Source organism: Cnephaeus nilssonii, assembly GCF_951640355.1.
Source record: "Cnephaeus nilssonii genome assembly, chromosome: X".
In the NCBI taxonomy this organism is placed as follows: domain Eukaryota; kingdom Metazoa; phylum Chordata; class Mammalia; order Chiroptera; family Vespertilionidae; genus Cnephaeus; species Cnephaeus nilssonii.
Window position 1 is genome coordinate 127,190,232 of NC_137071.1, and position 13,555 is coordinate 127,203,786.

Genomic DNA, 13,555 nt, shown 5'->3' on the forward strand with positions numbered 1-13,555 from the left:
CCTCTCTCTTTGCTTCTTGGTGAGCCTGGCTAGAGGTCCATCAATCTTGTTTATCCTTTCAAAGAACCAGCTCTTGGTTTTGTTGATCTTATGTATTGTTTCTTTGGTCTCTATGTCATTTATCTCCGCTCTGATCTTTGTTATTTCCTTCCTTCTGGTTACACTGGGCTTTTCTTGCTGCTCTTTTTCTAGCTCTTTGAGTTGTAGGGTTAAGTAATTTATTACCATTGTTTCTTGTTTTTTGCAATAGGCCTGTAGAGCTATGAACTTCCCTCTCAAGACTGCTTTCGCTGTGTCCCATAGATTTTGGATTGTTGTGTTTTCATTGTCATTTGTTGCCATGATGTTTTTTATTTCTTCCTTGATCTCTCTGGTGACCCAGTCCTTGTTTAATAGCATGCTGTTTAGTCTCCATGTGTTTGATTTCTTTGGATTGTATTTATTGTAGTTGATTTCCAGTTTTATGCCACTGTGATCTGAGAAGATGCTTGATATAATTTCTATCTTCTTGAATTTGAAGAGACTTTGCCTGTGACCCAGCATATGGTCTATCTTTGAAAATGACCCATGTGCACTTGAGAAGAATGTATATTCTGTGGCTTTGGGGTGAAATGTTCTGAAGATGTCAATTAATTCCATCTGGTCTAGTGAGTCATTTAGGATTGCTGTTTCTTTGCTGATTTTTTGTTTAGAGGATTTGTCCAGTGGTGATAGTGGGGTATTAAAGTCTCCTACTATGAATGTGTTGCTATTAATCTCTCCCTTGATATCCTCCAGGAGTTTTTTTATGTATTTGGGTGCTCCTATATTGGGAGCGTATATGTTTACCAGAATTATTTCTTCTTGTTGGATTTCTCCCTTTAGTATTATGAAGTGGCCTTCCTTATCTCTTGTTATGGCATTTACTTTGAGGTCTATTTTGTCAGATATAAGTATTGCTACCCCAGCTTTTTTTTCATTTCCATTTGCCTGAAAGATATTTTTCCATCCCTTCACTTTCAATCTGTGTGAGTCTCTTGTTCTGAGGTGGGTCTCTTGTAGACAGCATATATATGGGTCGTGTTTTTTTATCCATTCAGCTACTCGATGTCTTTTGATTGGAGCATTTAGACCGTTTACATTTAAAGTTATTACTGAGAGGTATTTGTTTGCAGTCATATCTATTTTTGTGTCTGTATTCCTTCTTACCTGTTTATTTCTTCTTTTTACAGTATTCCCTTTAGCAATTCTTGCATTGCTGGTTTGGTGGTGATAAACTCCCTGAGGCTTTTTTTGTCTGCAAAGCTCCTGATTTCCCCTTCAATTTTGATTGATAGTCTTGCTGGATATAGTATTCTTGGATTCAGTCCTTTGCTTTGCAACACTTTGTATACCTCCTTCCATTCACTTCTAGCTTGTTGTGTTTCTGATGAGTAATCATTTGACAATCTGATGGGTGTTCCTTTGTAGGTAACTCTCTGTCTCTCTCTTGCCGCCTTTAGGATTCTCTCTTTATCATTTATATTTGCCATTGAAATTATGACATGTCTTGGCGTGGGTCTTTTGGGGTTGATCCTGCTTGGGACTCTCTTTACTTGCGTAACTTTTATCTTTCCCATATCCGGGAAGTTTTCTGTCATTATTTCTTCAAATAGATTTTCTAATCCCTGCTGCTCTTCTTGTCCTTCTGGCAGCCCTATTATACGCATGTTACTTCGTTTCATGTTGTCCCGAAGTTCCCTTAGGCTTTCCTCCTGCTTTTTAATTTTTTTCTCCAATTGCTGTTCAGCTTGAGCTTGTTTCTGTACCTGATCTTCTAACTCACTAATTCGGTCCTCTGCTTCTTGTAGTCTACTGTTGAAACTTTCCATGGTGTTTTTGATTGTAGCTATATCACTTTTCATTTCTTCCTGATTCTTGCATAAGTTGTTGATTTTCTCATCCATCCGATGTATAAATTCCATGACCATTACTCTGAATTCCTTTTCGGTCATGTTGCAAGCTTCATTTTCACTAATTTCCTTTCTTGGCGACTCCACATTTTCTTTCCTCTGTGAGTTATTTCGTTTCCCCATTCTGGCTATTACCAGAAAGCTTAAGCTTCTGTTTGCGTGGACCTGGGCCGTGTGCTGTGGGGACTTCGCTCCACCCTAGTTTCACTGAAGTGCTCTGACACTAGGACGTGTGGCTGTCTTTGGTTGGTGGGAACCAGACTTGCCCAGGATCAGTGTCCCCAGTGTTCTGTGTGGTCTCGTGTGCACATTTAGAATCAGGGGCCCTGTCTGCACCACACTGTTGGTATGTGCCGAGAATGAGATCCTTAGCATGTGCCAGGAGTCAGAGTTTCCCTGTGTCTGCACCAAGACTCGAGTGTCAAAGTCTCTGTTGCCTTGTGCGGTTTCTCGTTGAGAATCAGGGTCCCTGTGTGTGCACGCACCAACAATTGGGGTCGCTGGCTCTTAGTGTGAATGCGCTGTGAGTCAGGGATCCCAGGCAGCTGTGTCCGGCGTGCCAAATTCCCTGAAGTGGAGCTGCGTCCTGTGTGTGCTCTCTCTGCTGAGCCAAACTGGCTAGAGCGCACTTTCTTAAAAACCTGAAGGTGAGCCGGATCAGTGCACTCTCCCAAAGTCCCAGAAGGGGGGCGGAGTCCGTCCTGCGCGCCAAATTCCCCAAAGGGAAGCCCCTCTGTGCAGGCTCTTAAGAATCTCCGAAGGGGGAGCTGTGACCCGCGAGCCAAATTCCCCCAAATTCCCCGAAGGGGAGCCCTCTGTGCGCACTGACAGATTTCCCCGACGGGGAGCTGCTTCTGTCCAGTGCGCGAGCGCGCGCCAAATTCCCTAAGAGGGAGCGCGTCCCTGCGCAAAGCTCGGCAGCTTGGGCCGGGGGCGGGTCTATCAGTTACTATGGCGCTGTCTGTGCGCGCTGTGCGCGCTCCTGTGAGCAGCTAGGGCGAAGGGCGCGTCTATCAGTTACTATGGCGCTTTCCGCGCGCTGTGGGCGCTCAGCAGCTTGGGGGAGGGGCAGGTCTATCAGTTACTATGGCGCTATCAGCGCCTGCGAGGAGGGGGATAGGCTCTTTGACTCACGGAAATCTGCCGGGAAGTCTGGATTCTTGTTGTTTGTTTGTCTGAAGCTGTGATAGCAGTTCTCTGTCCCCGGTGGCTGCAGGGTCCTGGTTTGTGTCAGAAGCCAGGATCTGAGTCTCAGGCAGCTCTGTTTCTCAAGATGGCGTGGTCTCTGCGTCCGCACCAGCCGCCAAGAAGTGTCCGCTTTGTGCGCGGGGCTCCGCCGTCTAGGGCTGCCCTGTTCGGGAGCCCCTTGGAAGACCTGCAGAATCTAACTGACCCTATCTCATACACACACACACACCACACACATCTACACTCTCCTCTATGGGTTCCTCACTCACACTCTCTCTCTCCCTACCTTCCTGCCGGTCGCCATCTTTTTTTCCAAAATCGTATTTTTCTTTCATGGACTGGCTTATTGCACTTAGCATGATGTTCTCCAATTCCATCCAGGTTGCTGCAAATGGTAGGAATTCTTTCTTTTTATGGCAGCATAGTATTCCCTTGTGTAGATGTACCATAGTTTTCTGATCCAGTCATCTGCTGACGGGCACCTAGGCTGTTTCCAAATCTTTGCTATTGTAAATTGTGCTGCTATGAACATAGGGGTGCATATATCCTTTCTTATTGGTGTTTGCAGTTTCTTAGGATATATGCCTATGAGTGGGAGAATATTGAATTTGAGGAACGCAGCACTATATTAGGGTAAAGGAGCAGCATTCTCACTGACTCAGGCAGGACTCTCCTCTCACTGCTGAGCCACTTTTGGGGGCCCTCAGCTCCTAGATATACTGACCCCTCACACCGTCCTTCCTGGCACGCTCTCCTTTCGATGGCTGTGATAGCACACACTGGGTCCTGGGTCCCCCTTGCCTGTACGGCAGGCACTCTCCCACACACCCTGTGCATCTCTGTGCCCTCCTGCTCACACTATCACCAGGACACTGCCTCTCCGTCTCTGCATGTTCTGCCCTGGAGGTCCCAGTCATGGGAAAATGATTCCACATCTTTTCCCCTGAGTTCTGGGACAGAGTCCAGAGCACCTTTGTCTCATCCCACACATTCCACAATAGAATATCCCAGCCCCTGAGCCTGAGATCTGACAGAGTTAGTAAAGGCAAGGGTTTCAACACGTAAAAACTGTTAATATCCCCCAGAAGGTCAAGCTCATGTGGACGACATTTTTTTTTCTTATTCCCTGATGTCTTCTCAGTACCAGGGACAGCATTCAGTTCTCGGTCAAGGGCCTGTATGTGTTTGTTGAATGAATGAAACCTTTAAAGTATAAATCCACTTCTTATTTTTTTAAAAAAAATCCCCACCCGTGGATATTTATGTATTGATTTTTAGAGAAGTGGAAGAGAGAGGAAAAAGACAGAGAGAAATAGTGATGTTAGGGAAACACATAGATTGGTTGCCTCCTGCACAAGCCAAAACCAGGGCCTGGGCCGGGGAGGAGCCTGCAACCAAGGTACATTCCCTTGTGAGAATCAAACCCAGGAACCTTTGGTCTGCAGGCCGATGCTCTATCCACTTAGCAAAACTGGCTAGTGAAGCAATTCCACTTCTGTTTATGTGTACAAATGAACTACTCACACATGTGAACAGGGTTTGTGCATTAGAAGAAGAGGAGCAACCAACTGAGAAAAACTTTTGTTTATTAACTAACAGTAACTGATACAAGGTAAATGAGTAGTCGGGGTTTGCAACACAGAACAACTGTAGAACAGGGAACAGAACAAGAGGAACATGCCCAGGACACTTAGTAGAGAAAGCAAATAGAAGATGCTCATAGTCAAACCGTTAGTGTGCGTGTCTGTGTGTGTGTGTGTGTGTGTGTGTGTGTGTGTGTGCTTGTGTGTGTCTGTGGGTGTGTCTGTGTGTGTTGGTGTGTGTGTGCGCCTGGGTGGGTGTGGGTGTAAATGCAGAGAAAGCTTCTGGAATCCAACTCCTGGAATGCCTTACAAGTCACACTGGGGAGACGGAAGGTAGTGCTCCTCCGAGCAGAGACACTTGCCAGTGCTGTTTCCCAAGGTAAGTGCATGGAGACACGGACAGAAACATGCATTAAGTACAGGTATTACTACAACTTGTATAACGAACATCTAACAGATCATGTCACACATTAAGAAACGAACTTTTAACTACTGCGACCTCTTTCTTTTAATTGTTGAACCCCTGGTGGCCAGTAGTTCACAGTCGTGCCCATGGTCATGAAGGGCCACCAGGTTCTGCTTCTTTTGATGGGCACTTGTCACATCTCTGAGGTGGAGACAAGGAGAGAGAAGGAAATAAGTGGCAGTGAGCTCCCCTTGCCTGATAGTTAATACCCAACCTCTCATCTGACTGCAGGACCCTGAGCACTCAGATTCCTCCCCACCTCATACTGTACACGCACCGCCCACCGTTCCTCAAATTGAATCTTCCGCTCATGCAATAGGGACTCTCTCCTGTTGTATGAGTTCCTAGGCTAGAGGCAGCTGAGGTCTATAGTTCAGGAGCTGACCAGAGGGGAGGCCCAGGGCATCCTGGGTAGGGAGATCCCTGGCTACACAGAGCAGGGAGTAGAAAGAGGGAGGCAAGCCTGGTCATTTAGTGTCAATGCTGCACTCCAAGGGTCTTGGTCAAGGAATAATTTTGGGAAGGAATGACAAGGTGAGACTATGAGAACAGTGTGTTTTGCAGTGGTGTGAGCTGGAAGGAAAGGCCACTTACGTACTTAGTCATCTTCCTCTGGGTCACTGATCTCATCATACACAATATGGTTCTTTCTTTCCCTCAGCCTGCCAAGCCAGGCATTAGTCTCTTCTTTTCTGGATTCTGGGATACAGAGTTATTGGTTTATGTGGAGTAAGCATTTTGGGCCTTATTTTGTCATATAAGAAGGTTTCTCCTCCCTCCCAATGGCCCAAGAGCCTTGTACTCGGTCTGTTGTCCACATCCTCTAGCTCAGCAATATTGAGATGGTACAACCAAACCAGTACACAACAAATGCCAGGTTGAATTTCAGCTCCTGGGCCCTCCAATGGGTTAGATTCCCAACCTCTTTACTTAGCAGAACAGTCATTTAGACTTTTCAGCACATACTGTTAAAGACATATTTTATGTCAGACATTGAGCTGAGGGTGGTGGATACAACTTTGAGGAAGACATGGGCCCAGGTAATACAGGTGGAATTAATTGAGCACCTTTCATGTTGTAAGTCTTATAGATTTCATTTAATGTTTTCAAACAATTAATGAGATTTGATTCTTTATTTCCACTTTATGGGATAAGAATCTGGAGTTCAAGGAATTGCCCACAGCAACACAAATTTTATGCCCATGATAATTCAACCTGTGACTTTGGAAGTCCTGTTCTGAGGTCTCAGTGGGAGCGGAACAAGCTGCAAAGTCCAATCTGGACGTAGGCCTGTTCAGGACCCAGCTCCCATACCAGTGAAGCCAGAGGAGTTGTTTCCCCACCCGCCCCTTACCAGGCTTCTTCCTCTGCTGACCAGAGGCCTTCCCGTTTCCTGGGGAGCAGAGTTGTTTCGGAGCTGGCTCTGAGTCTGGTGTTACTGGTGGTGCTTCTTCCACGGGCTCCACCTTTATCATGTGAAGGTCACGTACAAACACAATCAGAGGCATTTCTCTGGCACTTAAAGAGTATAGTGTCTTCACGGGCGGTATTTTAATGAACATTCTCTACAACTCTGGGGGATTATATGGCTGGTACCTCAATGGTGAGGAACCTGGGCAGTTAGAAGGAAAAGAAATGGCCTAAATGAGGGTGTTTTGAGGACTAACACACTTGGCTTCCTGCTATTTCCAGACCAATATGCTGGCAAATAGCAGAAGTCTCTATGTAAGTGTGTGTGTGGAAAGCAATGAAGAGATTCTATCCAATATAGGTGACCATATATAAAGGAATAGACTCCTGCTGGGATAGTAAATGTAGTTTTTTTCACAACAAAGCAAACCATCAACCTATACACATACATATTTGCCAATATGTATATCTGATAAGGGCTTAATTTCTAAAATATATAAAGAACTCATACAATTTAACAAAGGGAAGACAATACAATTTAAAAAGGAAACCAGCTGGCGTGGTTGAGTGTCGACCTATGAACCAGGAGGTCAAGGGTTGATTTCCAGTCAGGGCACATGTCCCGTTTGTGGGCTCAATCCCCAGTGGAGGTGTACAGGAGGCACCTGATCAATGATTCTCTCTCATCATTGATGTTTCTATCTCTTTCTCCCTCTCCCTTCCTCTATTAAATCAATGAAATATATTTTTAAAAATGGGCAAAGTACATAAAGAGACACTTCTCCATAGAGGATATACAGATGGCCAAGAGACATATGAAAAAATGCTAAGTCACTAATCATAAGACGGACACAAATTAAATCAACAATCAGGTTTCACCTCACACTTGCCAGAATTGCTACCATCAAAGAAATCAATAAACAATAAGTGTTAGTGAGGATGTGGAGAAAAGGGGACCCTAGTACGCTGCTGGTTGGAATGCAGACTGGTACAGCCACTATGAAAAACAGCATGGAGCCAGAACCGGTTTGGCTCAGTGGATAGAGCGTCGGCCTGCGGACTCAAGGGTCCCAGGTTTGATTCCGGTCAAGGGCATGTACCTTGGTTGCGGGCACATCCCCAGTAGGGGGTGTGCAGGAGGCAGCTGATCGATGTTTCTCTCTCATCGATGTTTCTAACTCTCTATCCCTCTCTCTTCCTCTCTGTAAAAAATCAATAAAAATATATTTTAAAAAAACCAGTATGGAGTTTCCTCGAAAATTAAAAATGGAACTGCCAGTGATCCCCCTTCTAGGAATATACCCTAAGAATTCTGAAATTCCAATCAGAAAGAATTTACGCACCCCTATGTTCATAACAGCATTAATTACAATAGCTAAGATCTGGAAACAGCCCAAGTGACCATCAGTAGATGAGTGGATAAAACAAAAAAATCAGTGGTATATTTACACAATGGCATATTATGCAGCTGTAAAAAATAAGAATCTCTTACCCTTTGAGACTGCATGGAGGGACCTGGAGAATGTTATGCTAAGCAAAATGAACCAGTCAGAGAAAGACAAGTATCACATGATCTCCCTTATATGTGGAATCTAATGAACAAAATAAATTGACTCACAAAAGAGGTCCAGAGACATGGAAGTATGGCACAGACTGAGGAATCGCAGCAGGAAGGGGGGTGAGTAGAGATTAAGGGGAACTTATATGCATATATGCATAGACAATAGTTCGATGAAGGCCTGGGGAGGGGATAATAGGAAGGAGGGCTCATTAGGGGGAAAAGGTGGGGCATCTGTAATAGTTTTACAATAAAGGTAAAATTTTAAAAAGTGTTTGGAGGGGACAAAATACTGCTTGAAAATGGTGTGGGGCGGTTAATATGGGGACGGGGGAAGGAAAGGAATGTGACCGAAATTATGATACACAGACAAGAAAGTAGTGCCAGATGTGACCTACTGTCCCACCCTGCACCACCATTGGCTAGTATAGTGGAATTAGGGAGGTGGTTCCCACATCAACTCTGCTGGTGTCCGGTGGTGTCACGGCCCTCAGCTTTAATGTACTTTTCATTGGGCTCCTTCCTTCGGAAAGAGTGAACAAGAAATGTAAACAAGGGAAGTGAAAGTGGTTTGTGTGCAACCAATGGAAATAAATGCTTTCTCTTGTGATCTTTCAATTCTGTTCTCAACTGTCTCCACACTGGTAACCAACCCCTAGATCCCTTTACCACCTCAACTAGCTTAATCTGCAATTGTGGAATCAAGTATTCAATAAAAGTTTGGGCGCCTCTTAGGCTCCCTGGGCTGGGACTGAAGCTTCAGAGTTGCCTCAGGCGCAGATAAGGCCTGAAGGAGCTCATGGTAGTGAGGGACTCACAGTCTAAGGGGCTCCTCAGATATGGAGAGTGGCCCTGTGACAGGAAAGAGGGCTGGTACTTCCTGTTGGGAGAGTGGATGTGTTAAATGGAAGGATCAGCAGCATGGGGGCAGCGGGAGGGAGGGTGGTGGGGCCTGGCATGTGTAAAACCCCTATGAAGAGAACCTGAACTTCATAAACATATGAAAAGCTTTAGGAGCTTAGGAATGGGCTGGGGCTTTGGATTGTACTACTGACACTGCCTCTGTGGTCTCCGGGAAATTATGTAGCATCTCTGCAACCCAGCTTCTTCATTATTAACATTATTATGTGCTATCATTGTTATTAATATCCACACAATTATTTTGGATATAATAACAGTAACACTAGTCATAAATGGTTTCTTATGGCTTAAGTAAATTAATCCATCTAAAGTGCTTCAAATAATATCCGGCATCACTATGAAGATGAAAGACGTTACCGGCCGTCACACTATTCTACTCCTCCCATATTTACATCCGTGCAGGGAGCAAGGATCTATGGACCTTCAGAACTGGGAGATACCTTCAGGTCTTTTCTCTGTTCGTCGTTAGAAGCCTCCTGAGGACCTTCGTTCGTAAGGAGGTGATAAAGTAGAGATGATCTGTGCTGGTAAAGGTCCCCCAAATCCGGGGAGGCTCCTGAAGTTCCAGGGAAATCTGCAGCAGAGGGTATGAATCCACTCACCATCAAGGGGTTATTTTGGGACTGGTTTCTGAATTATCTTTACTATAGATTGTACGTTTGAGCATAGGATTAATTCATAACATTCTTTCTGATGGTTTATAAAACTGGAGCTAAACTCCACCACTGTCTCATCCTATTCCAAGACATACTTCTTACATTTTCCCCAAAGAATTAAATTGATTTGTTGGGAACTTGAACTGTATCCACTAAACGATGTGTGGCAATTAGGAACCACGGTATACTCAAAACGGGTGAATTTTATAGTACGTCAATTATACCCGAATGAAGTCGTTCACTGTGTGATGAACCAGATATGATTTAGCGCAGCGGTTCTGCAAGGCTTTCAGTATAAAAAGCCTCCTCTAATGGCAAAAACTGTGTACTGGGTTTTCAGCCCCGGCATTGATTTTGGGAGCGTGTGGAACAGGGCCTGTGGAGCTGGGAGTCGTAGGTCTATTGGAGACAGTGTGAGCGTTCTGACCCTGTCTTCTTGCAACGAGGCTATCCAAGTGGAAGAGCAAGTGAACATACCCACCCTCTTCACAGTGAGTACGCACACTGCTCACTAGGCTCAGATTTTTTGAATCTGGGGCTTCTTTCACCCCGTGGGGCCGCTGCTCACTGACCACTAGGAAACCTCAGTGTGTGTGTGGCATTGCTATCTCGAACGCTCTCCCAAAGTCAATTTATAGAATCAGGTTCAGTTAGGACTGAGAAGACCATGCTGTTTGGTAAAGCTCAGGAAAACAGGTGAGTATCATTACAAAACACCTTAGTCATTTTGTCTCTAAAGATGTTTATCTTGAGCTATCCCAATGCTGTTCTAAAATTGTCTTGGAATGTTTTTGGAGGATTTAGACTTTAATAAAAATTTTCCTGTGGCCCTGACCGGATTAGCTCAGTGGCAAGAGCGTTGGACTGCGGGCTCAAGGGTCCCGCGTTTAATTCCGATCAAGGGCATGTAACTTGCTAGTGGGCACATACCCAGTAGGGAGTGTGCAGAAGGCAGCTGATAGATGTTTCTTTCTCATCGATGTTTCTAACTCTCTATCCTTCTCCCTTCCTCTCTGTACAAAATCAATAAAATATATTTTTAAAAATTTCCCTGTGTCTCATGAGGGTGTGCAGCAAGAATATAAGAATATTAACTCCTTTAAATAAAGAAATGTTTCAAACTCCAGAAAACTACCGAAGACTTTATGAGAAACATGTGCCCATCTGCCACCGGGCCTAGTCAGATGACAACGTGATTGCACATCTGCTTTACATGGTTCTGAGATCCTTCATCCAAAACACAACAAAACACGGGGAATACGTCACAGCTGACGGCATCCATGCAGCCCTCACCGATCCCTGATGTTCCTCTTTCTGCACTTCTTGACTCCTGAATTTGATGAGTTTTATTCACATTCAGGTTTTTATACATTTCCCAGTGATATATAAAAACATATGTTGTTCCTTTGCATGTTTTAGGATTATCTACGAATCACCACTGAACTGACTGTACTTTACCTTCTGCATCCAACATTCTTTACTCGCCAGTGATTCCCCCTGAAAACCTTTTCTGAGCAGCTGGACCCCAATAAATTGGGCTTCAGCGATAATTTCCACCACGTTCCTGTCACTTACCATGACTCCCAGGGTTCTGAGTTTCATCTAAACCATGGTCAGGAGATTTTGGGGTTTCATTATTAGGATGCATGCTAGTTGGGTCAACGGCCATGAGACCTAGGAGAAGCAAAATATTTGTTGCTGAAGAAACAACCTGAGGAGGGTGGATGCAGGGAGACAGCAGGGACTGGAAAGGTCATGAGGTTCAGGTGGGACAAGGGCCAGTGGGAGTGAAAATGCAGGGTCCAGGTCTGAGCATCTCTGTGGCCACTCCTGATCTAGAGCCCTGTTCAGGTTACAATAGAAAAGAAGGTTCTGAAGCTGCCCAGGGATTTCTCTCTGCACAAATGAAATGGGATAGATTTAGTTGAGCCTAAGAAGAAGCCATGATATGTAAAGGGAAAGTCTTGGGTACCCAGGTCAGTCTATTGTTACCTAGAGCAGTCATGAACTCGTATCTTTTCTTCATGTACACATATGATAATTTATCTGCAGTTTCCATTTTTGTCCACTCTTCTTCAGTGAAGCATTTACGAACCTCCTTGAATTGGTAGGAAAAGAAGAAATAAATGAATCCCTGCAGCCGCTCAGGTGAAAATGTTTGCCCTTTAGCCTGCCATCTTACTGCGCTGCAGAACCAGTGCTGGACCTGGACACTGGTTGATGTTACAGGGAACTGAGAGAACACGGGTAACAAGGCTCAGCCTCTGCCCTGCATGCAGCAGGTGTTTCATACTGCTGGTGGGCTCTCCTCCCACCTTCCAGAATGGACTGAGAGTCACCAAGTGCAGCCAAAGTCACAGGCCTTGTTTTCCTCAGGGATGCTATGCAAGTTCTGCTTGAGGGTGGGAAGCTCCTGAGGCTCGGGATCTCCCCCCAACCTGGAACGCTGCTCGCTGTCCTCACTACCTCTGACCTCATGTCCTCAGAAATGTAGTCACCCTGCTCTGTGCCCAGTCACTTCTTGATACGCCCCAGGCTCCTCACCTGGCATGTCTCCTCTGAATCCTGGGAGTCCTCCATGGGGTTGTTGTCCAAGGAGCCGTCTCTGCTCATGCCTCTGGGCGTGCTGTGATCTTGAAGGGATACAACGGAGTCTCTGAGGTCACCCAGCCCAAGGTCCTGTGGGGATGAAGCCCTGAGGCAGGGTCAAACTCAGAGTGTCCTGGAATTAAGATTCTGCTTTTGCTACAATGAGCTATAACCGCACTCCTGCCAGAATGGCTACCATCAGTAACACAACAAACAAGTGCTGGCGAGGATATGGAGAAAAGGGAACCCTGGTGCACTGCTGGAGGGAATGCAGACAGGTACAACCACTGTGGAGAACAGTGTGGAGTTTCCTCAAAACTTTAAAAGTGAAGCTGCCATTTGACCCAGTGATCCACCTTCTTGGAATATATCCTACGTACCCAGAAACACCAATCAGAAGGAATATTTGCACCCCTGTTTTTATAGCACCATAGCCAAGATGGAGAAACACCCCAAGGGCCCATCAGATGATGAGTGGATAAAAAAGCTGTGGTACGTTTAAACAGTAAAATACTTCATGTCTGTAAAAAAGAAGGAACTCTTATCCTTTACAACAGCATGGATGGACCTGGTGATTATTATGGTAAGTAAAATAAGCCAGTCAAAGACATACAAATTCCACATGATCTCACTTACATGTGGAATCTAATGTCCAAAATATACTGATGAACAACGTAGAACCAGAGGCATGGATCCATGGAAAATACTGACAAAGGCCAGAGGGGAGGTGGGACGCTTGGGACTGGATAAAGAAGCTGAAGAGAGTAACCATGGAACATACATGCATAGCACATGGTCATGGGCATCAGTGTGGTGAAGGCCAGGGGAGCAGAGAGGGGGGGACTGGGTGGAGGGGGACATAGTGGGGGAAATGTGGGACATCCGTAATAGGGTGAGCAATAAAAATATATTCTCTGTCCTCCGTCCTGCCTTATTGGTCCCTGAGGGAGGACATGGGGTGGTCAGAAGAGAAAAGGGCCGAGGGCTCTGGGAGAGGAACTGGTGGGGAGGACAGGTTTCCTGGGGGCATGATCCAAGGATCCGCGGCTTGGAGGGGGCTTGGTCACTGTTGCTGGTCGGTGGTTTGTCTGGAATGTGCTTCCTGAAGGAAAGATAACAAGCCCCTGCTGTGTAGGCAGCAACTGAGGGCGCTGTGTTCCTGAGGGTGTGTTTTGCACCAGAAGGTGTGGGAGGGAAGCCCAGGGATCACGTGGTGTGGACACTGAGGCAAAGGGAGGTGGGGTTTTCCTGCT

The 13,555-nt window shown here is 45.6% G+C and overlaps 1 protein-coding gene across 1 annotated transcript; it reads right to left on the reverse strand.

The window, feature by feature from the left end:
• Window positions 1-5,766: 5,766 nt before the first annotated feature.
• SSX4 (SSX family member 4) lies at window positions 5,767-12,326 on the reverse strand (the record flags this gene model as incomplete). The annotated part of the gene is made up of 6 exons (XM_079764644.1): window positions 5,767-5,867; window positions 6,523-6,634; window positions 9,498-9,631; window positions 11,289-11,387; window positions 11,706-11,811; window positions 12,258-12,326. 6 exons carry the CDS (start codon window positions 12,324-12,326, stop codon window positions 5,767-5,769), a joined length of 621 nt encoding a protein of 206 aa, XP_079620770.1.
• Between the last annotated feature and the right edge of the window lie 1,229 nt (window positions 12,327-13,555).